A 25,028-nucleotide genomic window follows, 5' to 3' on the forward strand; every position below is an offset into this window, starting at 1 on the left:
TGCATCGCCTTCCCTGCTTTAAGGACCTCACCACTCTTTCTCAGTTATGTCAACAATTGGCGAAAACAACTTTGGCAGCAAACTACCATTTTCTTTACAGGTTGATTCAGTTGGTGTTGACTCTTTCTATTTCTACAGCAACAACGGAACGAGCTTTTTCATGTATGAAAATTATTGAGCTTTTTCATGTATCGTAATTTTATTTTCTTTAATAAAGTAACTTCATTTTTTGCTTTATCCAAACAACACTGTGCATGCATGTCGATTAGCTATAAAAAAAAATAATGAACTGTAATATCGGAAGTATTAAATCTCAAATAATATAAATACTAACAAATTTAGACATAAGAACTTTTTCTTTTGTTAGATGAGATGTGCACAACAGCAATTCAGGAATTTGCCTGCGCTGCCAAAGAAGTTGAACATCAAGCGTAGATGAAATCAGGAATTTACTCAAAACTGTTTTTTATTTATTTATATACTAGTTCTTTGATAATATTGTGTTAATTGAATTGAAGAGTTGAATACGACACAAATTATTAAAATAACAATAATTTTTTTCAAATTACCACATAAGTTAACAATATTTAAAATATTTAATTTGTTACTACCGTTGGAGATGCTCTAACTACAATAAATAAAACACATAAAGTATGATTGTAATTAGAAGAAAACCTAAGAGGTATGACTGAAACTCTTCCTTTTTACAGTTGTTTCCAATCCAAACTACTTCGCCAGAAGACTTGACTGGTTTAATGTTTGCAGTCAAATTGATTCACCTGTCAATAGGTACCAAAGGCCCGAGTGGTACAAAATCACGCAAATTAAACAATATTTTTGAAACTACGTTGGTTTGATCCCATCAAGAGTATATAGGGAGCCTGACATCCCAATAGACGCAACGGGAACCAAATTGAAATTCTTGGCAAATTCACCAAAACACTTTCCCAAGTGCGAGTGTCAATTTTAGAAAAATTAGTGGGTTAATCAAAATTGCTCATTATTTTTCTTCGACATTGACAATAAGAAAAATGGTACAAAACGATCAAAATTTCCATGGGTCATCTACCCATGCAAATTTTAGTGAGATTAATTTCAAATCTCTCAAACACAAATTCTTAATTAGTGGGCCACACTTACCCATTAATTTCCAAATCTTAAATCCAAACAGAATCCATGGTTTATTCTTTACCAAATTCGCCCCAAAACACAATTTCATGTTGAATCCTTAATTTATGCAGCTAAATTCACTCAAACACTTCTCAATACAATTCAAATCAAATTTCCCTTATGAGTCATTTATTCATTGCAATTCTTTAAACTACGAGTGACTTGATTCTCGCAGGGGATACGTAGGCACCCTGAGGTTCGATTTAGGGGCAGTCGTAAAACCAAAGACACATGTTCTGTTTCTTTATGATGGAATCAAAGGGTGTTCCTTTGAAGTAATGAATTGTAATTAAGAGACATTATATCTCGAATGGATTGAACCTAAAATAATAAAACTATATTATTCAATTAGTAGTGGTGAAATTATGTTGAGAGGTTCACATTTTCCTTCAATAATAATATATCGATAACATATCGTTACATTTGTTATTTGACAATGACATCAAACGTTATCAATACAATATCAACAATCCATTCTTTATAAATATTTTAAAACTACATATTTACATTAAGTGAATCAACTTATGTGACATGTGTAATCGACTTGTTACATTTGTTATTTATTATGATTAGTTGATAATTAAAACATCGCCAGCCATAGAATGTAAACGATACTTCTAGTTGGCGTCTTTTCTTTTTCCGAAATATATACCCTACCATATATATATATACATTGAGAGACACCTACAAACAGAGAAATTATAGAATAGTACGGTATCACCACGTCAGCTGGTGATACTTCCATTTGAAATTCGCCACATGTATAATTTATTGACAACTAGATTCACCACTCATTTTAACTCTTACTAAATAAAATTAAAGAGATTTTAAAAACTTTAGAAAAACAAAAAAGAAAACCCCCTAGAAAACACCTGCTTCATTGACGAACTCCAAAACCCCACACCCACCGTCTGCCATGACTACTGCATCACTCTCTTTCACAATCAATAGAAAAAATTTGATTCCGCTATTGGTATATTTTGAAAGCTATGCAACCAAGATTGGATTCCTATTAACCTACCTCATTTGCTTTTCCTATCAAACATTTCAATCGCCATGTATCTTGTAGGACTTTGAAAACTTATCAGATTCCTCAAAACCTTCGTATGAAATTAAATGATTCCATAAAAATCATAAACCCACCCCATCAAATCTTCAATCTAAACCCCTTGAACCCTAAACCCATAATGGTGAGAAAATTCCTTCAAACCTAAACCCATAATAGAAAGGAGGGAGAGATTTTTTTATATAAAATAAAAAATAAAATAAAAAACCGATGGGCAGCCATGGAAAAAAGTGGGGAGGAGCTTTGGAGGCGAGCTCAGGGAAGGGGTTGTTAGGGATTTTTATTATTATTTAGTTTTATTTATTATTTATTTTCTATGGTTTTAAATTATAAAATTAAATTTTTAAATCCAACTATATAAAAAATTATATACATGACAAATTTTAAATAGAAATATGACCAACTGATACCGTATGATTTTATAATTTCTCTTCAAGAAAAACGGTACTTGTTCTAGTCTAAGCAAGTACAAGAATAAAGCAGAAATGCCGGTGCAAGTTGCTCTTTTACATTAATATCCATTAGTCGTGATGCTCCCAGTGATTTGTACTTTAATACCTAGAATCTTTATTTGGTGGAAATACTTTAACCCAATTTCAAGACACATTTTTTATGCACTTTTGTAATGGTTACTCACAAGCTTCTCCATGCATAAATTATTGCATCTACAATGTCAACTCGTTACAGTTTATCGTGATTTGTAACGTATACATATAATTATAAATGTGATTTATCGTAATTTTATTTTCTTTAATAAAGTAACTTTATTTTTTGCTTTATCCAAACAACACTGTGCGTGCATGCATGTCGCTTAGCTATAAAAAAAAAATTAATGAACTGTAATATCGGAAGTATTAAATCTCAAATAATATAAATACTAACAAATGTAGACATAAGAACTTTTTCTTTTGTTAGATGAGATATGCACAACAGCAATTCAGGAATTTGCCTACACTGCCAAAGAAGTTGAACATGAAGCGTAGATTAAATCAGAAATTTACTCAAAACTGTTTTTTATTTTATATACTAGTTCTTTAATAACATTGCGTTAATTAAATTGAAAAGTTGAATACGACACAAATTATTAAAATAACCATAAATTTTTTCAAATTACCACATAAGTTAATAATATTTGAAATATTTAATTTGCTATTACCGTTGGAGATGCTCTAAGTACAATAAATAAAACATATAAAGTATGATTGTAATTAGAACAAACCTAAGAGGTATGACTGAAACTCTTCCTTTTTACAGTTATTTCCAATCCAAACTACTTCGCAAGAAAACTTAACTGGTTTAATGTTTGCAGTCAAATTGATTCACCTGTCAATGGGTACCACACTGGTGGTGGCTCCCCTCCCATATAACCTAAAAAAATGATTCACCTAAATTATTAAAATTTTGGAGAAACGTTCCCAACTACTCCTGCTCCAGTGAATACTGATGTAAGAGGGCTTGAATAGCTCTCCCCTTCTTTTTTTCTATAAAGCGGACTCCCGACCTTGAATGGGTTCAAAAGCAAAGTCCAAAACCATGGGTCCACTGTTCCCTTCCCTAGTTGTATACTACTACTACTTCATTTGTGACTTGTTTAGATCGATCTTCTTCCCTCCTCAAAACCCTTATCCACAGTCACATTTCTAGATCTTTGAAACTAGTACACCATTATTAATCCATCACCATGGTTCTCTCAAAAATTGCATCGGAGTCGGATGTCTTCGTCCACTCAACCTTCGCTTCTCGATACGTTCGAACTTCTTTTCCCAGGTAATTTTAGATTCACAGTCTGACAACATAAAATACTTTAACAACAGTAAAAGTCTTGATATTTAGTTTCATCGTTGATGTCATGCGGATGAATTGGTTAAATGGATGGATGGATGATATTTATCGATCATGCAGGTTCAAAATGGCCGAAAACTCGATCCCAAAGGAGGCAGCATACCAGATCATAAACGACGAGCTTATGTTGGACGGCAACCCGAGGCTGAATCTGGCGTCGTTCGTAACGACGTGGATGGAGCCTGAGTGCGACAAACTGATGATGGCCTCCATCAACAAGAACTACGTGGACATGGATGAATACCCCGTCACCACTGAGCTCCAGGTAACCCCATATCTTCTTTTGTCATCCTCATCTCAAATCATCGTCGTTTTGGATCCATTCGCGTTTTACAATTTTTAATATAATTAATATCACATTTGCTTCATAAATTAATACGTACTCTTATGAGTGGAGTGGGTAGAATCTAGAGTGGAGTTGGTGAGAATTAATATACAATTAACGTATAATATCGTAAGGGCGGCGACTTTAATAATTAAAAAAGAAAGAAAGCAGAGGCCCTGCTGACAATGGCGTTCATTTCATTATTTGTTTAATTAATAATAAGCATGTATCATTAAAGATTAAAAAATAGAAATGAGGAGGAGTGAGATGCCAGCCAGCCATCCTCCACATGCTAAGGCCTGATTTGTGGTTTTTTGAGAAAGCTTGTAAAACTCCATCGGCAATTTTCATCTCTTGTAACATTGGGAATATGAAGGTCAAATTAAAAAATATATACATTTACACTTCCAATGAATTGCCTTATTTATTTTACTGGGCATTTAGGTCACCCGAGGTAAGTTTTTTTTGGACAATTACCCTTAAGTACATGCATTGGCGGTAAGTGCTTCAGTTTCTGAGTTGTGTACTGTACCTAATATTCCTATGCGGAATGTGGATAGACTGACGGATTCTTTTTTTGCCGGTAATGACTGACTGATTTTGACATCAAATAAGAATAAGACAAAGTCACGTTGTGCGCGAATCATTAAGGTATTTAATTGAGATTAAATCGATATTCAGTATGGAAAACGGATGGTATGAAGTTGAAAGAAAGGTAGGAAAAGAATTAGAGTTGATTGGGTCCACAGTTTATGCCGAGATGCGTGTGGAATAAATTGGCTTTGATTCCATCCACGATTTTTAAAATCAATAAAAGAAGATAAACAAGTGGGCAGTCGTTGTAGAAATTTTAGGTGGGATGGAATGGACGGTCCATAAATTTCTGATAATTTTCTTATTATCTCCTTCCTTGGTAAGTTGGTAGCTAGCTTCCGTTAGAAGCGTCACGCGTACATTGATTTCTCCTTCCATCACATTTGGATCTAGTGGCAAGATGTCCGTATCAACACTAAAATGTAATAAAATAATAATTTAATTTAACATATCGGATGGAGTGTAAAGTTGTGTAAGATGTCAAATTACCATATCAGCCATCAAATTTAAATTTGATGTTTGATATTTGACATATTTCTTGGAGATGCTCTAATTCGACAAACTAATATACTCTAATTGTATCTTCCAACTTCTAGGCTGTCATTTTTGTAACGTTTAACTAGGAAAGAGCTTTTTGTGCAAATACCAATTGATGATACCCAGGCATGTCATCATGTTAATTGATATGATTAACCACTCAAAACACAGATTACTTAAGAAAGCTTTTATCTTGATTAAAAATTAATCTCAACTTACACATTATGTTGGATGTTTAGAGCTAATTAATCATGTGTTGTATTTTTGTGCATGATATATATGAACACACAAGAATCGGTGCGTAAACATCATAGCTCATCTATTCAATGCCCCATTGGGGGAGTCAGAGTCAGCAGTTGGAGTGGGAACTCTGGGCTCTTCTGAAGCCATCATGTTGGCCGGCTTAGCTTTCAAGAGGAAATGGCAGAACAAGAGGAGAGCTGAGGGCAAGCCCATTGACAACCCCAACATTGTCACCGGAGCCAATGTCCAGGTATTTATATATGCTCATCATATTTATTTCAGCAATTTTAATAAATAAATTAAAATAAAATTCAACAATGATTGATGTTAGGGACAATATATTTTTAAACTCCATAATTACAGTAAGTGAATCGAATTATGTGACATATGTAATCTATTTGTTACATTCCTTATTTATTATGATTAGTTGATAATTAAAACATCGTCTGCCACATAATGTAAACGTGATTTAAGTAGCTAATGGAATGTTACAAAAATTTAGTACCTTACCATTGCAATCAACCAAACTAATATTGTTACTATATGGATTAATTGAAGGTGTGCTGGGAGAAATTTGCAAGGTACTTTGAGGTGGAGTTGAAGGAGGTGAAGTTGAGGGAAGGATACTATGTAATGGACCCTGAGAAAGCAGTGGAGATGGTTGATGAGAACACCATCTGCGTCGCTGCTATCCTTGGCTCCACTCTCAATGGAGAATTCGAAGATGTTAAGCGCCTGAATGATCTCTTGGTAGAGAAGAACAAGGAAACTGGGTATGTAATCTCTCTCTCTCTCTCTCTCTCTCTCTCTCTCTCTCTCTGTTTTTATCTTATTTACTGATGTGACACATACCATCACTTATTATGCATAAATAAATGGCATTCACATGATAATAAACTTAGTTATAATCAAATGAACTGTTGTCACATTAGTTAGAATTCAAAATATTAGAATAAGATGTTGGTGCTCTCAAAATTAATGAGAAAGCTCTTCAAATATATATCTCTACAAATTAAGACAATATGGTTCGCGTCGACGTGCATATCATTTTTCCGACCGTCTCTTGTCAAATAAAATGGGACTCATTTGTACAGGCGGGGCCTATATCTATTAGTGACTCATCAGTAATGTTGATGTAGTCTAAATAACATTACTCGTGTGTACCACCTGACTTTGATTTTTTTTTTTTTTTTCTTTCTTTCGTTTGTGTAGATGGGATACTCCAATCCATGTAGACGCAGCAAGTGGTGGGTTTATTGCACCATTTCTGTACCCAGAACTTGAATGGGACTTCCGTTTGCCCTTAGTGAAGAGCATCAATGTTAGTGGGCACAAGTACGGACTTGTGTATGCAGGAATTGGGTGGGTCATCTGGAGGAACAAAGAGGACTTGCCTGAGGAACTCATCTTCCATATCAACTATCTTGGAGCAGATCAACCTACCTTCACCCTCAACTTCTCTAAAGGTACCTACTCTTCAAACTATCTTCATTATTTTATTGATATATCGTAGCAGTTTCAATACACTATTCACATTGGTAAATGTCCAACTGTAGACTGAGTTTTCATGCTTTCCATAATGCAGGATCCAGCCAAGTTATTGCTCAATATTATCAACTGATTCGCTTGGGTTTTGAGGTAGGTACACTAATAATTTATAAATGAATAATATAGTTTGTCGAGACACGTTCAATTTCGTGATCTTGATTTAGAGATTATTCTTGTAAATATACCAATCGAAAACTATTAAGACATCTAATTATGATAACATAAATACACAAATGCAATGCTTACAGTAACCACTTCATGAGAATAATCGATAATCCATTAAAACAGCTTGGTGATCATATCTTCTTTAGATATGTATGACATAATTAATTGAATTTTGTGCATGTAAACCAGGGGTACAGGAATGTCATGGAAAACTGTCGTGAAAACATGATAGTACTAAAAGAAGGATTGGAGAAGACAGAGCGCTTCAACATAGTCTCTAAAGACGAAGGGGTACCATTAGTGGCCTTCTCTTTGAGGGACAACCACCGCCATGACGAGTTCGAAATCTCTGACTTGCTCCGCCGCTTCGGATGGATTGTCCCTGCCTACACCATGCCTCCAGATGCGCAACATGTCACAGTTTTGCGCGTCGTGATTAGAGAAGACTTCTCTCGCACTTTGGCGGAGCGCCTAGTGAATGATATCCAGAAAGTGTTGCATGAACTAGACACACTTCCATCTAAGCTTAGCTCTAATGTGAAGGCTGCCGATGGAGAGGATGGGAAACCTGCAGAGACGAGGGCACTTGAGAGTAAGAAGAGTGATTTGGAAAAGACAAGGGAGATCACAACAATTTGGAGGAAGTTTGTTACGGCCAGGAAGCAGAAGATGAATGTTGTTTGTTAGAAAGTGTCTGGTTTTTGCTACTCTAATTAATTATTAACTTTGCTAAAATTGAGTGCGTACTTGTATGTGCTTTCAATTGGAATGGGAGTGAGCGTCCCTTTTGTATCGCGTCTGACGATTTCTTTTGCTCAAATTTGATGCCTAATGAGTATTTTTACCCCTTTTTATTTTGTATATGTTGATGCAATCTGGTACTTGAATAAAACCAAGGTGCAAACAAAGCACCAAATACAAATAGGCAGGAGTCCAATGACACGGGGCTACAGGCAAATAAAACATTAAAAGTGAACATAGCTTGTGGATACAGATTGGAAAGAAAGAGACACTGCTTCAAAAAGCCTTAAGTCGTCACAAACCAAGCAGCATCAGTCTAACTATTTTGTGGCGGTGGGCATGGTAGGCCATCCTTGTTTAGAATGCTTGTCAGAGAGGATGGAGGTCGGTCAACCCAGACAAAAGAGCGCATCCTCAAGGAAGATAGCTTGGCCAAGTAATCAGCTGCCAAGTTGGCGGTTCTGGGAATCCAGGACCAATAACATTAATGAAAATTACTAGAGAACTGTCGAATGGTTTTGAGAAGAGGGTATAATTGCCACCTCCCTTTCGTAATGCTTCCATGAACACTAGAAATCGCCTCGCGTGTGTCGGATTCGATTATCACAATATTCAAACCCTCATGAAGAAGAGCAAACTTGCAGCCTTCCAATATTACCGAAGTCTCAGCCTCAATTGAGGAGGACGCATTGGTTGGCCCTGAGAAACCTGCCAGGAAAGACCCAACAGCTCTTCAAATTATGACCCCCCCCCCCCCCCCCCCCCCCCCCCCCCCCAACTGGCCACATCCATACCTTGCTTCCAAGAGGCATCCACATTAACTTTTACAAAATCATTATAGGGAAGCATCCACCACTGAGTTGGGGATATATTTTGAGCAGGTGGCCCATGGATGACATTATTATGGATATGCGCATTAGTGAACTCTGAATAGGCTGTTTGAGACTCTGTTATAGCGATATCCGGAGAGGGTCTGCTATGCTCAAAGGCCATCTTACAACGCAATTTTCAAATATGCCAACATGTGAAAGCGATTATAGATATAGTCCTGCAAGAGTCAATGGGATTGCAAGGTAGATCACCAACTGTAGTAAGGAGCTAGTTAGCAAAAGTGGAAATAGAGAACTTATCTATTCTCAGATTCAACTGCCCTCCAAACCAAATTGGCACCACCCAAGTACATAAAAGAAGCATATGTTCCACAGTTTCAAACTCATTGCTGCAAATGGGGCATGTAGGGGATGAACTTATCTTCCTCCTGAACATATTTTCTTTAGTAGCTAAGGAATTCCTGAGAGCTTTCCACAAGAAATTACGAATTTTTTGAGGGGCGTCCAAATTCCAAACAAGCTTCCAAACTTTTGGATCAGTCACCGAAGAAGAAGATGGGGCCCGTCAATGTGTATAATCAGATTCCTACTGAAGTCAGTGATACCCAGACCTCACGGAATAACTCCCCGACCTTGCAAAAGGCCAAATTAGTCGATCTTGTTCCCCCATAAGTCTAATGCGAGTGATTACAGAAGCTTCATGGTTCGATATTTGCTGCCTTATAGGTGAAAGCTCCCACTCCCTGGTGACAGGGTTGATAATTATCTCCACAAGTTGTTTAAGATCCAAAGCTTGCATATTTCTCAGTTGGAGTCTACCATTTTGGTGGCCTGTCAGCCGCCTATCAACCTAAATACTTGTCTGTGAACCATTTAACACTTGCCAAATTGCACCCTTACAAATAATATCCCTCCCCCTGCAGTAGGCTTGACTAAGCCCAAAAAGCGCGCCCTCCTTTAGTGGCCTCCAAGAAGCTACAATTTGGGAAGCACCGAGCCTTTAGATTTTGCTCCCATAGAGAGTTAGGCCCGTTTATAAGTCTCCTCCAGCAATGTTTGGTTATCAGAGCAAGGTTGAACTCGGGGAGGATACGAAAGCCCATGCCACCATTGGTCCTTGGTTTTCCTAGAGCCTCCCAGCTAAGCCAACGAATTTGTTCTCCCTTCCTGATTGGCCCCACCAGAAGTTGGATAGCAAACATAAAGTGGGAAATTGTGGGCGCAGTGTTACTGAGTCTGATTCCCTGCAAAACACCAGTTAAACAGGCTTTTTGGATCATCAGAGAAAGCACTTCACTTACAAAGAGAAAAAGGTAGGGCGAGATAGGATCACCCTGCCTTAAACCTCAAGACGGCTTAAAGCTCCAACTTGGATGACCACCTAGAAGCATCGCAAGTTGAACAGTAGTTACACAATTGGATTCAAGAGGAAGCAACGCCCATCTTCTGCATAATCGATTCAAGGAAGTCCCTCTCTATCCTGTCATAAGCTTTATTCATGTCCAATTTCACCCCCATTTCGAAATTTTTCTTGGATTTTTTCAGTTTGAGGTAGTGGAAAACCTCATGAGCAATTATGATGTTTTCCTGAATCTAACAATCAGAGATTAAGCTGGGCAAAAGAGGCTTGAGCCGATTTGCCAGGATTTTGGAGAGGATTTTGTATGAAAAATTGCAGAGACTAATAGGGCGGAATTGTGAGACACATTCTGGACATGTAGTTTTAGGGACAAGGGCAATGTGGGTGGCATTTAGAGTTTGTGGGAAGGTAGTACCATTGAAAAAGTCGTTCGCTGTGCCCTGTACTTGAGCTTGGATGATATCCCAATAGGACTGGTAAAAACTGCTTTGGAAGCCATCTGGCCCAAGCGCTCTCATACCTCCTATTTGGAAAGCAGCTCCTGGTCTAACTAATTCTCTCTCAAATAATGAAGAGGCCTAGAGTTCAAAGTCCCCTTCTTCTGTTCATGAAAAAAAAGCAACCAAATTGTGAAATAGAGAAATTTGGGCCATGTTGCCTCACTGTGAGCCTGATTAATTACACACTGAAAACTCTTCCCACGGTGAAGGGGAATTAGTTGATAATTTGTAGGAAAAATATAAATCACTTCAAAATTATCCCTACACTCGAGATTCTAAGTTTGGTTTCCACCCTTCCCCTAATATCGTTTGTTAAAAAATGGAATACAGCAATTGGAATGTACTACAAAGGAATAATATATAGTAATTATAAAAATAGATAATAAAAAAACTTAGCCAAAGAGAATAAATAAAGTTGAACAATCATAAAGTCCACTCGCATCAATCCAAAAAATAGAAAATAAAACAACTAAAATAACAAAAGAAAAAGAACACATCTAAGGCCTAATATCCCTTGAAGTTTCCAGTGTACAAGTACTCCTCCTTTGCAGATAGAGACCTAAACTTTTAGATATCATGAAATGGGCACGATTTAGGGTTTGGATGATGGTGTGCTCTTCACCACTGTAACTGGACATGAAGCATTAGTGACCACATAGTTGCTGACACTGCCAAGCAACACCCTGCAGGGTTTAGGCATCAAATTTCCAATTAATCAGATATATAGTACATTCCTAATTCCTTTGAGTAAAATGTTGACCAGATCTGATGTTTTAAGAGACCTCTGTTCTGTGGGGGTTTAATTTAATCTTAGAATGTGAGTAAACTTTAAGCAGTGGAAATTAGTGAGTGGTCACCTTTTAATGAGGCCTAAGCCCCTGCTTCCAACAACAAGCGAATCAAGCTTGAGATCTTGCACAGCATCACACAACTTCTCCCTTGGATCACCCCAGTAAACCTTGGCCACAACCTTAGCCTATTCACATTCCAAATACAAATTAAGTGCTTATTTATACACATATAAAATACAAAATGTTGTCTTTTAACTTTTGTACTGCATTCACAAAGCACTGTACATATACTTTTCTATACTTGTATATGTATAAAGGGACAAGTACTGTACATATACTTTTCTATACTTGTATATGTATGCTTAGGGTATACAAAATTGCTCCGAAGTCAAAATGTCATATAGAATAGGAGAGAGGAGATTAAGAGCATATACATACCCCTTTAGTTCTTGAAACTGTATCAAGAATATCAAGAACCTCCGGATCGCTGGTAAGTCCATACTGCTTTGAGACATTAGTCTCTGCAAATTCTTCCAGAGGAATCAAAGCTGCCAACACATAAAACGAAGAAGAACAAATAAATAAAACAGAGAATAAATGTAATTTGATTGATGTTTACTGTTACATATGAGAATTAATAGAGAGAGAGAGAGAGATATATATATATATATATATACGTACGTGATCCAGTTTCCTCGAACAGCTGCTTTCTGGTATTGGTAGCTTTGGGAGGCTCAACATGGATTAATATGATGCGATCTCCTTCTTCTATCAGATTATCGACTGCCCATCGTAGGGCCGATTTGCTTGTTGCAGAATAATCCATGCCTATGCCAACACTACGTGCCTTCCCCATCTCTCTCTCTCTCTCTCTCTCTCTCTCTCTCAATAATAAGAATTTATTTTTCTTTCTTCTTTCTCTTTTTCTGTTTTCGGTTATAGTTTGGCCTATCTATAATACTTAGGTAGTCTTACTGTGGATGTGGCATGTTGCAGAAGGTGGAAGAAGGTTCTTGAAAGCTCTCTCTAGTTGGCGACTTTTCTTGTTCTGAAATACATAGAGAGACACCTACAAACAAACGGTACTTCTAGTCAAAGTACAAGAATAAATCATAAAGTCCGGCACAAGTTGCTCTTTTACATTAATATCCATTAGTCATGATGTTCCCACTGATTTGCGCTTTGATACCTAGAATCTTTCTTTGGTGGAAAATACTTTAACCGATGCTCAATTTCAAGACATATTTTTTTTTATACACTTTTGTAATGGTTACTCACAACAAGCTTCTCCATGCATAAATTCTTGCATCTAGAATGTCAAATGTTTTATTCGTCACAGTTTATCGTGATTTGCAGATTGCAACATATATATGTAATTATGTGTATGACTTTTCGTAATCCTATTTTCTTTAAAGTAACTCTAATTATTTCTTTATCCGAACAACACTGTGCATGCATGTCGATTAGCTATAAAATAATAATAGTAATGAACTGTAATATCGGAAGTATTAAATCTCAAATAATATAAATACTAACAAATTTAGACATGAGAACTTTTTCTTTTGTTAGATGAGATATGAATGAATATGCTTCATATCTATCTGAGTCAGCCTTGGTCTTTGCTTCCTTGTGCTGGCTGGCTTTTACGACTGGATCCTGATGCTACATCTGTTGTGATGCCCAGTGGCAGTTCTATAGCCCGGCCCAAATTCTTCAAAAAAAAGAACCTACATATGTTATAGTCCAGTCCAAAATTAAAATAACAGACAACTCATTCTTTACCAAGTATGTAAGTTTTGACCAGCTATCTTTCAAATTCTGGATCGGCCATAGGGATGGCGCGTTTTGATGATGGAGGTTTCATTAGTGTTTGTTGAGCATGGTTATCATTTGGATGTGTTGTTGTCAAAAAACCATATTTTGAAAAAGGCGTGTGTGCAATTACTTGTTTACACAATATATAGTTTTGAAAAGATCCCATTATGTGTTTGCAATTCATTAATTTGTTAAAGAAAACAAAAAGGCCAAGCAACAAGAAAAACTCTCACTTTATTGATTACTGTGGAGAATATGATCACTAGCAATTCCCCTTCAGGGTCAACTAGATTACAGCTATCCAGTTACACTGGAATTTTAGCAACTATGCAAGAAAAAGGATCTCAAAAAGAAGAAATTAAAGGCGTTATATGCATGAAGGCAGCAGCTCAGGGGGGAGTTTGTATACTAATTAAGAAATAAATCTATTAATTCGAGGTGGTGCTTAGAGTAGGTATGGTCGGCTACTTGATGGGGTTCATAGCTTGAGTTGTGTGCTGGAAATTGTAGAAGCCACTGCTAGAGTTGCAGCCGAAGCACTTGCTGCTCATGAAACTTGGTTCCCTAGGAACTGTCAAGGGCCTTCTTGATCTGCAATCCAACCAAGAAGAAAACGCATTATTTGGTATACGGCAATTAAATCTGAAGAAATGCTAGCCGGACTTGCTTGAAAGAGAGTCGTTTTGAAGAATAGAAGAAAAAATGCGTGCACAAAGGGAATAAATTGTTTTGTTTTTTACCTCTGGGGAACGAAAGGTCTGTCAAAATGGGGCATCAATTGAGCCCTTGGAACCATCTCCTTTCTCAGTAAGCGAATCTCTTCCTCTTCTATCATCTGCTCAGTTTATAACACTTTTGCGTCAGAATGTTACTCTCTCTCTCTCGTGAATACATAGTTTTTTTCATTAATTGATCTATACCTTCTGCAACATCTCTTCTTGTTTTCTACGCTGCTCCAAGATGCTCAGCTTGGCTGCAACCTGTGTATTTTACACGTCCGTTAATTGATCACAAAAAGCTCTGGCAAAGGCTAAATTTCAAGAAACACGTCAGTTGGGGGTCTAAACTAGACTGACCATGTAGTTGAACGTTGCTCGTCTGGTTGCTCTTTGTTGAGTGTGGAGTCTAATTTCTTGAGGTTTGGTATTTTCTTTTGTAGGAGACTTCTGAGAAGACTAGTAATAATAATAGACAAGGTACCACAATTACTGTGTGTGTGTGTGTGAGAGCGCGCGAGAGAGAGAGAGAGAGAGAGAGAGAGAGAATTATATTACAAAATTTACCTTAGATTTGTCATGGAGACGCTCTTTACCTTCATATTTTGGCTGTAAAGTAAGATAGACTATTAGGTGGCAAATGATAAATTTTACTAAAAATAGGTATAATTTTACTTTTCTGTTGAGGATGTGACCTTGTGGAATCTTAACTAGGAGAAATGAAAGCACTTTCCATTTCTTTCATGCCACTTGACCCCAACAAAATAGCTTTATTACTAAAATTATTAAGTACGTACACTGCCACTTAGCTATTTGTTGAATGTTTTAAATAGTAAGGAACTTGTAGCTTAATTAGTTTAAAGTACACGCATTCGAGGTCTTGTGTTTGATTCTCTGGTATTCTAATATAACTTATAAGAAAATCTAAACAGTAAACATAATGAATAAAATCGAAAGTTTATCAATATTTAAGAAGAGGCCAAGTTCACACTTGGAGACTCTTCACACTCGAGTGCTTAAACCTTCATTAAGCTGATTAATCAATAGGTGAACATGCTATTAGAAGTAATATATGTCTGATCTCACCATTCCTCCAGAATTTGAGCTCCATGAACTCGTTGGAGACTGAGAAGCAGTCTTCACAAACTTCATTGACAAAAAGAGAACAATTAAAAGAAAGGAAAAGAAAAAGAAAGAGAATAATAAATTAAAAAAAAAGAAAGCAAGACTACCTTAAGAGTAGATTTGGTGTGTGGCTTCAACATAACGTGTAAATATATTTGGTGTGCATGCTAATTAATGGAAGTGATGAGTTTATATAACAAGGTTTGGAGATTGGTACTTGTCTCGAGTGCTTGTTTCGGTTGCAACATCAAAGAATTTGCATGCTTTCTCAGTCTCAGGTACCAAACATTCTGATTAAATCTCCCTCTCATGCAAATTATTGTCAAACCCTTTTAAGTTTCAAGTTCCTTCAAATCTCCTCTTGGTGTTAACTAAACATATAATAAATCCAAAAAGTCTGCCGTTGCTTCACATCATTAATATCTATGCTAACTAAAAAACTTAATTACTACGAGAGTAATTAACTTGATTTTCTCAGATAATGACCATATGCTGACTGCTTGATTCTATCATCATGAATATGAACTGTTTTAGTACATTTTAATGGTCAAGTAAGCCAGACCAGTCTTTCGTTCAGTAATTTTTGTGCCAATTTTTACTGCCTTAGCTACTATAACTAGCGGTAATCGAAATCTAATGCTTTGAATTAGGTCAGCTTTTTTAATGATCCAGAGGTAAAACACAGCTAAATGAAGTAGCCAAGTGATCAAAACCCTGAATTACTCAATAGTGACAAAGAGATATGAAAACTATATAATATATAAATTACACATAGTATATAGATAAACCTAACCCATGTCCATTGATTATGTTGCTGTTTTTTTTGTTACAACGGAAGCCAATTCAACTCTTGATCTAGTCTAAACCTAAACCATGTCCTCATCCACCCTCACCACTCCACTTGGGTTAATCTTATAAGGGTTTGTGTTGTTTTTTCAATTGTGAATTTTGAATTTTGACTATTGATTAAGTTGATTTCATGTATGGTCCAAGTTTAAAAGTTTAACAATACTAATTTAAAGAACGGATTGTCGATATGTTATCGATAATGTGTTGATATTTATTATTGTCATTAATAATACTAACATGTCAACGACACATTTTCGATAATATCAATAAACATATGTTTATTTAATAAATAAAAATGATGTTCTACACAGAAATAGGGGAAAAATTGGTAGAGTTATGGAGTTGACTCATTAGTATTAATCAGTCACAGTGGGTGCACGTAGTACGGTTTCACCGTCGCAGACAAATATGCACCGTTGCAGAGTCAAAAGGAGTGAGTGCAGCGTTGCTTTTATGTCACTGTTTTACAAAAAGCAATGGTCCTCCAATTCCAAAGAAGAAGATCAAAATATGAGCAAAAGGTTGTTAACCCCAAACTTTCAAGCATTTCTTATTAAAGCCGTTAACCAACCAAAGACACAAGGCCTACTTTGATTGATTGCATTGGGAAGTAAAACCATTCTCAGCTTTTGGCTTTGTCATGGTTGAGTAGCATGTCACAAAGTTAGTTAGGTCATGGATCCAAGATTAATTAGCGAACTACTAATGCAATGCTTTAATTTGAAGTTTTGGTTTCCATCATTAGATATTTTGATTAGCTTCTTCTATACATAATTCCACCCCAAAAATTGGCAGGGTGTCCATATTTTATTACCTCATTCTAATAGAGAACAGCACGTTTAAACTTTTTCTAAGTTAACACATAAAATTAGCATTCAAAAATTATTATGAGCATAGTTTTAGTAGATGTGTTGGCTTAAATTTTGCCCTATAAGGCTTGACTAAAACTTATAACATTTTAATATCACTTATAACTCAAGTAGTTAAGAATTTTACTTGTGCACTTGAAGTTCTAGGTTCGATCAACTAAACCAATATATCAAACCATTATGGGAAAAGCAAAAGACAATGTCAAAGCCAATTGAGGCCCACAAGGGTCAGCTGACCCTCCTCCAATTTATGCAACAAATGCATTCGTTATGTGCTATATTTGATTTTCTTGGGTTTCTTTTATAGATGAACCTTCTAACTTCCTAACTCTAGTTAATTGTTATTCTTTCCTATATTTATCTCTACTCCATTTTTCCTTTTTAACTTCAATCTTTCTATTCTTTCATTTATTGAGTTCTCTTGCATTTTTTGTTATTGCATCGCCTATTAGTCAAGTAAATCTCTCAATATTAGCTATTTAGTTCTATTTTAAGCAATGTATTTTGATTTGATTTATGTTAAATTATTTCTTTGTAATTTATTGTGCGATGTGAGTTATGATTTTGGAAGATAACAATTAAATTATACAATATAAAAAAATATATATGTTAATGTTCACGGCTTTCTTAGACTAATAATATTGATCCTTCTTGAAAGAATTCTTGGCTACATCACTGACAAAAGATAACCCATTTTATCTTAATGTCAGGACTTTCAGGCTGATAAATCGACCAAACCAATTCTTATCCCGTCATCCTTGCTTCTAATACCAATAGAATTCTTAGATGTGTCATTGATTTTAAATGTTTATGTGGGTGTCTGGTTGTTGGATTGACAAATTATATCTTTGGTCTCCGTAATTTGACTTGTTGTTCTACACTTCGGTAGTATTTCAATTTTAGCAACTTTAGTCATGTTACGCTTGCAATCGAGACCAAATCATAGATTTCTTTAAAAATTAATAGATGAAATTTGACATAGCAAGATACAACCACCACATCGAGGGTACTTTTGTCTCTCTAAAATATTTGCAATCAACCCAAAATGTAAAAATTTCGTCTTTTTATTTTTTATTTTTTATTTTTACGATGTTATACTTGTAGGACTCGATTGCTAACTGTTTGGGCCTAAATTTGGCACACCAAAAGAAATCCAAGAAGAAGGCCCGTAGTGAGAAACACTTACCCAGTCCCGAAAAGCCCAAAAGAAATAAACTGTCATCCGGGCTTTAAAAAGATCAGCCCACAAAATTGTTTGGACTCAAACCCAAGAAACTGAAAGATGCTACCACGTGGCTACCTCAACTTTAAGGAAGTCAACATTTTCAACTAGAGTTTTTTTTATGGGAAAGGGACGTCTCTGAAAAAAACTGCCAACAAGAGAATCAAAAGCTCATCTATAGTCAGAGATTCTTTGTTCAAAGGCAATACACCATTCTTCCAAAAGATTCACAGGTCACGCCTTCTCTATTAGAGCGAAAAAGGGGAATTATTCAGGGAACACAAAACCAACCGCCATAAAAGCCCACACAAGCGGTGGCGTTGGTTGAAACAAAAGCAGCCGCCCAGGAAACCAGGGAAGGGATTGCTATAGGAAATGACTACTGAGAGCTTGTCTGCCACGGTTGATAAAGATCTTTCCTAAGAGATCTTTTTGCCGCCCATTTAAAGTTTAAAAAACACCTCCAGAAGAGGATCTCTTATAAAAACAGAAGCAGGCAAGAAAGAAAGGGACGATCAACTCATCAATCAAAAACACGACACCAAGAAAAAGCCAAGAGCTCACTTGAATTCCAAAATCCAGACTTAGAAGACAAGTCTTCTAGAGCGAGACACCTCGTTACAAATTTGGTTCAGCAAAAGCCAAGACAAGCAGAGTTTGAGTTTTCACAAACGTGGAGACCCCAGAAAAACTCGGGACGAGCCTTGTTCAAACAGAACAACTCTCGCGGTACGATCCTTAGCTCATCACACCATCGAGAATAGCCACTTCTGTCCCTTTCAAGCAGGAAAAGTTGCAGTTCTGCCTATTCAAAAGGCCTCATGAAGCGTGAAGAAAACGTAAAGCTCTGCCAAAATCCAACTTTGGTATCGATTTGCAGGTCAGCCTAGCATTTGAAGTCACAAAGCAGTACGGACCAACCCAGATATGTCCAGTCCAGCCTACACCAGAATCTTCCATTCAAGCGGAAACGAAGTTCCGACAGTCTTTTAAACTTGTCTAGAGTTAAATATGTGTACTTATTGTCTTGCAAAAGGCAGTTCTGCCCGAACCAGTCCACTTCTATCAAACACTTCTGGCCAGAACAGCCGTTTTTTTTATATACTGAGATAAATTATGAAAGTCCTTACCAGTCTAAGGCAAGAAAAGAACTTACTTGGGAGATATTCCTCACCCAAATTCACAATCGTTTGATTTTTAGAAGTCAGTAACTTGGGGCGCAAGTTATCTATTCTAAAAAGAAGTCTGCTAGAATTCACGTTGCTAGCAGTGGCACGCTCGCACACCAAAGAAAGCTGACTCGCTTGACCAGTACATGGTCTCCAAGCCAGTGGGGAACTTCGCCCTTCCATCACAGGAGCTAAACGCTAAAACGGGTGAACACTAACTAAACAAAACTACATGATTGAGATTGCTAAAACCGAAGTTAAAATGAGCCGAAACCCAAGGACCAAAAATGTTATGTGGCCTGCATCTTAAGGGGAGTCTGAAAGGACTAAATATGAGTATTTTCTGCACTGGTAACTCTCTCATGGACCCTGTAGTTGTATGTAATCACAACTCTTTTACCTATAAAATGTACAAACCCTAATTCTAATATACTGTAAAGCGGGTAGGAAATGTACCCGAAAAAACGAGGTTGAAAGTAAACAACTACAAAAGAATGAATCATGAAATATAAACAAAAACCTAAACCTCAAATACGAAAGACAAATAGAAACTGAAGGAAAAAATGCCACTATTCTGGGGCAGTTGAATCTCTATTTAGCAGTACATCCCCAGACTCTTTTTTCTTAAAAAGCTTTTCAATTACATCATCCCACTTCGCCCTTCCCCCGGTGGACTTTGACTTTGTGTCCAGAGGGTCTTTACTCTGAGTCTCACTCTTTGGACCCTCTGGTTCTTGGTCTTCGGCAGCTTCCTCGTTGGATGTTACCGCATGAGGTATGTTCAAACTGACAGCTCTTTCCAATGCATCTTTGTGTTCTTTTTCAATGGTCTGCAACCTTTCTAGTTTTTGTACTTTTGGAGCAGTTGTTATGGTCTCTGAACTACTTTCCTTCATTCTCTGAAGAGAAATTCCATCACTACTCAGTAATTATTCAACAGAAAAAACTAACCATTTACAATCCAATAGCAATCAGGAAACAAATCTCAAATCAACCTTTTACTTCAAAATTATGGTTCACACATACAATATGCTTGGGCAAAAAGGATCCAGAATTAGCAAGCATAAAAAATGCAAGTCATTCTGACAATTGAATCATTTCACATGTGTTGGGTTGGAGTTGAGTTGGCATTTGAACAAAGTCCAGTACTGCAAGGAGGGAGGAAACAAATTATTGGGAAAGGGAAGTGAAAGCGTTTTGTTCGAGCAGTTGGAGTAAATGAAGGCACAATATCAAAATCTGAATTGCCAAGAAGGCAGGAGTGATCAGACCAAAGACGGTCTCTAAGGCTATCTTCTGCTTAAACTAACATAACTCCTTCCTTCCTTTACATCTTGTCCGGTTTCCAACAACCAAAGACTGGACAGACAGTCTTAAGGCACACGCATCCACCACATGGGTTTAGTCCATACAAGAAAGTTTACAAACATTCGGACCCTTCTGATAGTTAATAAACACTTATTGACGGCTAACTTAGGGATGATGTTAGTTTGAGGCTTTGAGGAGGAGAATAAAGAGAATTTTTATATTCTTTACATTCCTGTGCAAATCATTATGGTCGTATTGTATAGTTCTATTGTAGATTTTGCACCAACAGTTCCCAAAATAATGCTTATCCAAAATAATAATAAAAGAAACTACCAAAAATATCAGTAGATGGTAAGATTTGGAACATGATATCCAATCTTACTTTATTTATCAACAATGTTAATTCACGGCAATCTAAGGAGAACAGAGAAGATAATGATTGTAAAAGGTTGAAAGTTATGCTCCACTTACTTGTAAAGCCTTGTCTGCTTCCCTTTCTATCCAGATAATTCCATGATCAGATGTGGCGTTACATGACAAGACAATATGTTCAAATCTCCCTTCAACAGGAATGGCAGTTCGGACTTCTGGAGGATACCTCCCACATCTGGTATATCAAGAGGTGAGGAAACTCAACCCCCGGATGAACACAACAATTTTGGTTGCAACATGACATTAATGTCTTCTAAAAAAAGCAAGACTTCATACTAGTTTAACACACATATACACACACACCCACAAACCCACATAGAAAAGCCCTTCAATACATACAGAATTGTTCTAATTTTAAAACTTCGCAAATGAGTGTTAGGAAGATTTGCTCGATTCAAAGTAAGGAATAAAAATAAAATCCAGCTTCATAGTTGATGTTTATAATGGATTTTTTCCGGAAATGCAAGCATGGTTATAGATAAGCCAACAGTTCGTCATAATTACCAAAACATACTCCTACATAGAGTATCAACAAAAAGAAGCTTTGAGTGGTAATATTTTTTATAACCAAAAATATTGCAGCATAATGATCCATCAAAGTACTATTGTTGCATTTTCCTTTTTTCTTCCTCATCTCCGATGAGACATAAAAGAAGGGTTTTGCATCATTTTACAGTCAGAAAAGCTGTTTTTATACCAAAAAAGAAAAGGGGGCAAAAGCAGAAAACAACCAGCGGCTTAAGATAGTACCAGAAGTATCAATATAAGAAATCTATGAACCAAAATCAGCATTTTAAGTTGCCCAACACACCCCCACTTTGATTTGAACTTCACATGTAAGAAATAAAAATAATTAAAAAAACTCCAGGACGTTGACTGAGACTCTACTATTTGGGAAAGATCTGGTTCCAGTTTACGATCTGATATTGATTTCAAAGCCTCTATGAGTCTAAAGACTAATGTTCTCGTCAGAAAGACCACGCACGTGAAAAGGCACTAAGCATCAATTTCCTAGATAGAACCTAAAGAGGGAATGCCTCACTTTATCCAAGTATACGAATCACAGAGCTGTGACAATTTCTACGCTACGCTAAGGATGCAAATCAGGCAAATTACATTCATTCTGGATCTGCAAATAAGGTCATTACCATTGGCTCCATAATTACTGAATGGAATGGAAGTTTCATTTCCGATGAGAATTAAATAACATTTTTAGCATCATGCAATAAACAAAGAAAAAAAGAAAGATAAGAATGTGAGGATCATGGTGCGGTACCTGCAAAATTTGCGCTCTACAATATGATACATCCGGCCGGGTGCATAAAGCCTTCTGGGATCTCTAAGCTTTCTACCTTCTGGTATGAAGGTGTCTCTCAAACAAACCAAAAATAACAAGCAGGGCAAGCTGTCCAAAAGCACAAAGTCTTACTTAGTAATTCACTCCACTAAATCTACAATGCTAATTATATTTGTTTTTCATTTTCGTCACATTATAAGATTAAAATATACAGGATTCAAAGAATACGAACCAAAAAATTGACTTGAAAATATCCTCCAAGGGGGTGGCAGTTCTTGGCAAGAAATCATCCTACAAAACACAATCACCAACCCCACAAGAAAAGAAAACCATAAAAACCATCTACAAAACAAAAACAAAACACATTCAACAAACACAAATGACAAAAACTCCACAAACCCACCTGCAAAACCACAGAGTATATAACATCGGCATACTTGACCGCCAAATTCAACGACATACAACGCGCGGGAGCCAGCGCGTAGCACCTGACCTTGCTCCTGGGGATCCCACCCAGCCTGTTCCTGTGGTTCACCACAATCACAGTCAACAGAGCAGCCACACCAGACCCCAAAGAGTGGCCGGCGAACACCATGTCGTAATTAGAGCCGTTCTCGAGCCACAGCCGCTTCAAAGTCTCGCCTTCTTCGTTAAGCAGCCAAATCGCCGACTTCAACAGGCCATGGTGCACGTACCCGCCATCGAACATCTGCATTCCGAGCTTGTTGTCGAGCAGGAGCTTGTAGTCGCTCTCTTTGACCAAATTGAGGCCGCGGATCGCGAGGACGAGCTCCTTGTGGTCGTGGTCGACGTAGATGAGGTAGGGCGGGGCGTGGCCGAGGGTCTGCTCGTAGGTGACGCGCTTGACGACCCAGTCGGGGTTGGGGCGGAATCCGACGGTGGGGATGAAGTTGGGGTGGTGGAGATCGGGCTCGTAGACGGCGAGGATCAAGCGGCTGATGCGGGGGACGGGGTCGAACTCGACGGGGGTGGCGGATGTCCACGTGGCGCTGTCGTCGGCGCCGATGAAGGTGCAGCGCCGCCACACCCAGCGCATACAGCCGAACATCACCACGCACTCCATGCCGCACGCCACCGACATTGCTCTGCTGAGCTGGCAAGGTTGAAGATTTGGTGAAGTGGGTTTTGTGTTTTGTCTGCTATTAATTTTGTGAGCTCATGAGATTTTGACGACGGAGGATTTCAGGCGGGAGAGACATTGAAACAGTGAGAAATGGGTGCTTGTCTTAAGGCTTAGGCCATCGCTAACATGCGTTTGGGTTTTTTTTAATTATTTATTTAAACCTTTTTTTTTTTTCCTGAAAAACAAAAAAATAATTAAAATGGCAGGACACGTAAGCTAAGCCGTGATTAGTATTTAAGACCAAATTTCCGACCAAAGAAAAAGTAAAAGGGTATGCATGATCACATTAACAAAATAAATAAATTTAAATGGCATCTCATCACTGATGATGAGTCATACTTTTGAAGAAAAAGAAAAGAAGATATCGTCATTTTTGGGGAGAATCTCCAACCATGCCTCAATTTTCTATTTCTACTTTACAAATCTTGGTGGCAGAACAAATTTCATTATTTCATAATTTATCTTTCATATTTTTCGTTAAATTTAAATAAAGAATATTATCAATTCTACACACAAAGAAATAAATGTTAAAACATTTAACTATCATGAAATATGAATTTTATGCAACAGTCATGAATTTCAATTCAAAATTTTGAATTTTTGGCCTTTGCTAACTAAAACATGCTAAATAAATTCACATGAAATATTATTCAATTTCCCCTCGATGAATCTACAATAGAGGAGCATACGTAAGGAGGACAGTTGGACAGGGTAGTGAGCGCCCGTCATCTTGCATTCAAGTTCTAGCTTCCCTCTTGGAAAGTGATTATGAATTACAATTTTTTTCTCCATTAATTAAAAAAATGATCATTGTGATATGGTATGGTCATGTGAGAATCACTGGAAACGTATCTTAATAAAAAGCCTAGAGGATATTTGTTAAGGTTGTGGTTGAAATTTGTTTTGACGAATACTTGTAGAGTCATTGAATCGTGATAATATATATATATATATATATATTTTTCTAGATTGTTCGTTCAATGGGATAGTTATAGGTTTCTTGAAACTCCTGGAAAGTGTATAGCTTTGGAAGTGGCACGTACAACTACTACTGATTTACGTGGGAATATCTTCTAATTGTCGCCAATATCTTAAAACAATCTTCTTTATTTTACTTTTCAACTTGATTAAACCTAAAGCACAAGTGTCTCAAAGGCTAAACCCCCTTGGATTAAAAATATATAATAATAAAAAATAAAGTGAAGAGGTGTTGGTTAAACAAAACTAAATTGGGGAGGGGGAAATCCAACCGACGACCTCGGGTGTGGAGGTAAATGCTGTTAACAACTTGAGTTACAAGCCCCTTGCAAGTTATTGAGAATTTATAAGATAATATTTTCCTTTTCCCTTTTGTCTAATGAAACTTTTAT

At 37.0% G+C, this 25,028-nt stretch overlaps 4 protein-coding genes across 5 annotated transcripts; 1 reads left to right on the forward strand and 3 right to left on the reverse strand.

Annotated features, from left to right (window-relative positions):
* The first annotated feature begins 3,721 nt into the window (after nucleotides 1-3,721).
* LOC117622541 (glutamate decarboxylase 1-like) lies at nucleotides 3,722-8,342 on the forward strand. Its single transcript, XM_034353262.1, has 7 exons — nucleotides 3,722-4,003; nucleotides 4,139-4,343; nucleotides 5,827-6,027; nucleotides 6,336-6,550; nucleotides 6,990-7,243; nucleotides 7,363-7,415; nucleotides 7,680-8,342. The coding sequence occupies exons 1-7, from the start codon at nucleotides 3,918-3,920 to the stop codon at nucleotides 8,175-8,177; spliced, it is 1,512 nt and encodes a 503-aa protein (XP_034209153.1). The 5' UTR covers nucleotides 3,722-3,917; the 3' UTR covers nucleotides 8,178-8,342.
* A 2,963-nt stretch (nucleotides 8,343-11,305) lies between these two features.
* On the reverse strand, nucleotides 11,306-12,643 carry LOC117622718 (universal stress protein PHOS32). 2 transcript variants are annotated; one of them, XM_034353482.1, is made up of 4 exons: nucleotides 12,394-12,643; nucleotides 12,151-12,260; nucleotides 11,779-11,897; nucleotides 11,306-11,589 (listed from the first exon to the last, which is right to left on the reverse strand). In XM_034353482.1, the coding sequence occupies exons 1-4, from the start codon at nucleotides 12,566-12,568 to the stop codon at nucleotides 11,514-11,516; spliced, it is 480 nt and encodes a 159-aa protein (XP_034209373.1). In that variant the 5' UTR covers nucleotides 12,569-12,643; the 3' UTR covers nucleotides 11,306-11,513. The 2 variants fall into 2 exon arrangements, with proteins under 2 accessions (XP_034209373.1, XP_034209372.1); XM_034353481.1 differs by having other exon boundaries at nucleotides 11,306-11,604; nucleotides 12,394-12,641.
* A 1,103-nt stretch (nucleotides 12,644-13,746) lies between these two features.
* LOC117623006 (protein TPX2) lies at nucleotides 13,747-15,589 on the reverse strand. The gene is made up of 7 exons (XM_034353842.1): nucleotides 15,476-15,589; nucleotides 15,330-15,389; nucleotides 14,811-14,852; nucleotides 14,604-14,702; nucleotides 14,448-14,507; nucleotides 14,268-14,362; nucleotides 13,747-14,118 (listed from the first exon to the last, which is right to left on the reverse strand). The coding sequence occupies exons 1-7, from the start codon at nucleotides 15,506-15,508 to the stop codon at nucleotides 13,992-13,994; spliced, it is 516 nt and encodes a 171-aa protein (XP_034209733.1). The 5' UTR covers nucleotides 15,509-15,589; the 3' UTR covers nucleotides 13,747-13,991.
* Nucleotides 15,590-19,754: 4,165 nt separating this feature from the next.
* LOC117623514 lies at nucleotides 19,755-23,766 on the reverse strand. Its single transcript, XM_034354527.1, has 5 exons — nucleotides 22,918-23,766; nucleotides 22,747-22,805; nucleotides 22,494-22,622; nucleotides 21,257-21,392; nucleotides 19,755-20,376 (listed from the first exon to the last, which is right to left on the reverse strand). The coding sequence occupies exons 1-5, from the start codon at nucleotides 23,614-23,616 to the stop codon at nucleotides 20,047-20,049; spliced, it is 1,353 nt and encodes a 450-aa protein (XP_034210418.1). The 5' UTR covers nucleotides 23,617-23,766; the 3' UTR covers nucleotides 19,755-20,046.
* Between the last annotated feature and the right edge of the window lie 1,262 nt (nucleotides 23,767-25,028).

This window comes from Prunus dulcis, chromosome 3, assembly GCF_902201215.1.
Source record: "Prunus dulcis chromosome 3, ALMONDv2, whole genome shotgun sequence".
In the NCBI taxonomy this organism is placed as follows: Eukaryota; Viridiplantae; Streptophyta; class Magnoliopsida; order Rosales; family Rosaceae; genus Prunus; species Prunus dulcis.

What these genes read in the sequence shown, in the direction of transcription:
- LOC117622541 (XM_034353262.1), top strand. Translation starts at nt 3,918, where the DNA reads ATGGTTCTCTCAAAAATTGCATCGGAGTCGGATGTCTTCGTCCACTCA. An exon ending in GTTCGAACTTCTTTTCCCAG is followed by an intron (nt 4,004 to 4,138) that starts GTAATTTTAGAT and finishes TCGATCATGCAG; the next exon opens with GTTCAAAATGGCCGAAAACT. An exon ending in GAGAAGAACAAGGAAACTGG is followed by an intron (nt 6,551 to 6,989) that starts GTATGTAATCTC and finishes TCGTTTGTGTAG; the next exon opens with ATGGGATACTCCAATCCATG.
- LOC117622718 (XM_034353481.1), bottom strand. Translation starts at nt 12,568, where the DNA reads ATGGGGAAGGCACGTAGTGTTGGCATAGGCATGGATTATTCTGCAACA. An exon ending in CAGTTTCAAGAACTAAAGGG is followed by an intron (nt 11,898 to 12,150) that starts GTATGTATATGC and finishes GAATGTGAATAG; the next exon opens with GCTAAGGTTGTGGCCAAGGT. An exon ending in GGCTTAGGCCTCATTAAAAG is followed by an intron (nt 11,605 to 11,778) that starts GTGACCACTCAC and finishes TAAACCCTGCAG; the next exon opens with GGTGTTGCTTGGCAGTGTCA.
- LOC117623006 (XM_034353842.1), bottom strand. Translation starts at nt 15,508, where the DNA reads ATGTTGAAGCCACACACCAAATCTACTCTTAAG. An exon ending in GTCTCCATGACAAATCTAAG is followed by an intron (nt 14,703 to 14,810) that starts GTAAATTTTGTA and finishes TATTATTACTAG; the next exon opens with TCTTCTCAGAAGTCTCCTAC. An exon ending in GAGCAACGTTCAACTACATG is followed by an intron (nt 14,508 to 14,603) that starts GTCAGTCTAGTT and finishes TAAAATACACAG; the next exon opens with GTTGCAGCCAAGCTGAGCAT.
- LOC117623514 (XM_034354527.1), bottom strand. Translation starts at nt 23,616, where the DNA reads ATGTCGGTGGCGTGCGGCATGGAGTGCGTGGTGATGTTCGGCTGTATG. An exon ending in TATACTCTGTGGTTTTGCAG is followed by an intron (nt 22,806 to 22,917) that starts GTGGGTTTGTGG and finishes TGTGTTTTGTAG; the next exon opens with GATGATTTCTTGCCAAGAAC. An exon ending in GTAGAGCGCAAATTTTGCAG is followed by an intron (nt 21,393 to 22,493) that starts GTACCGCACCAT and finishes TTGATATACCAG; the next exon opens with ATGTGGGAGGTATCCTCCAG.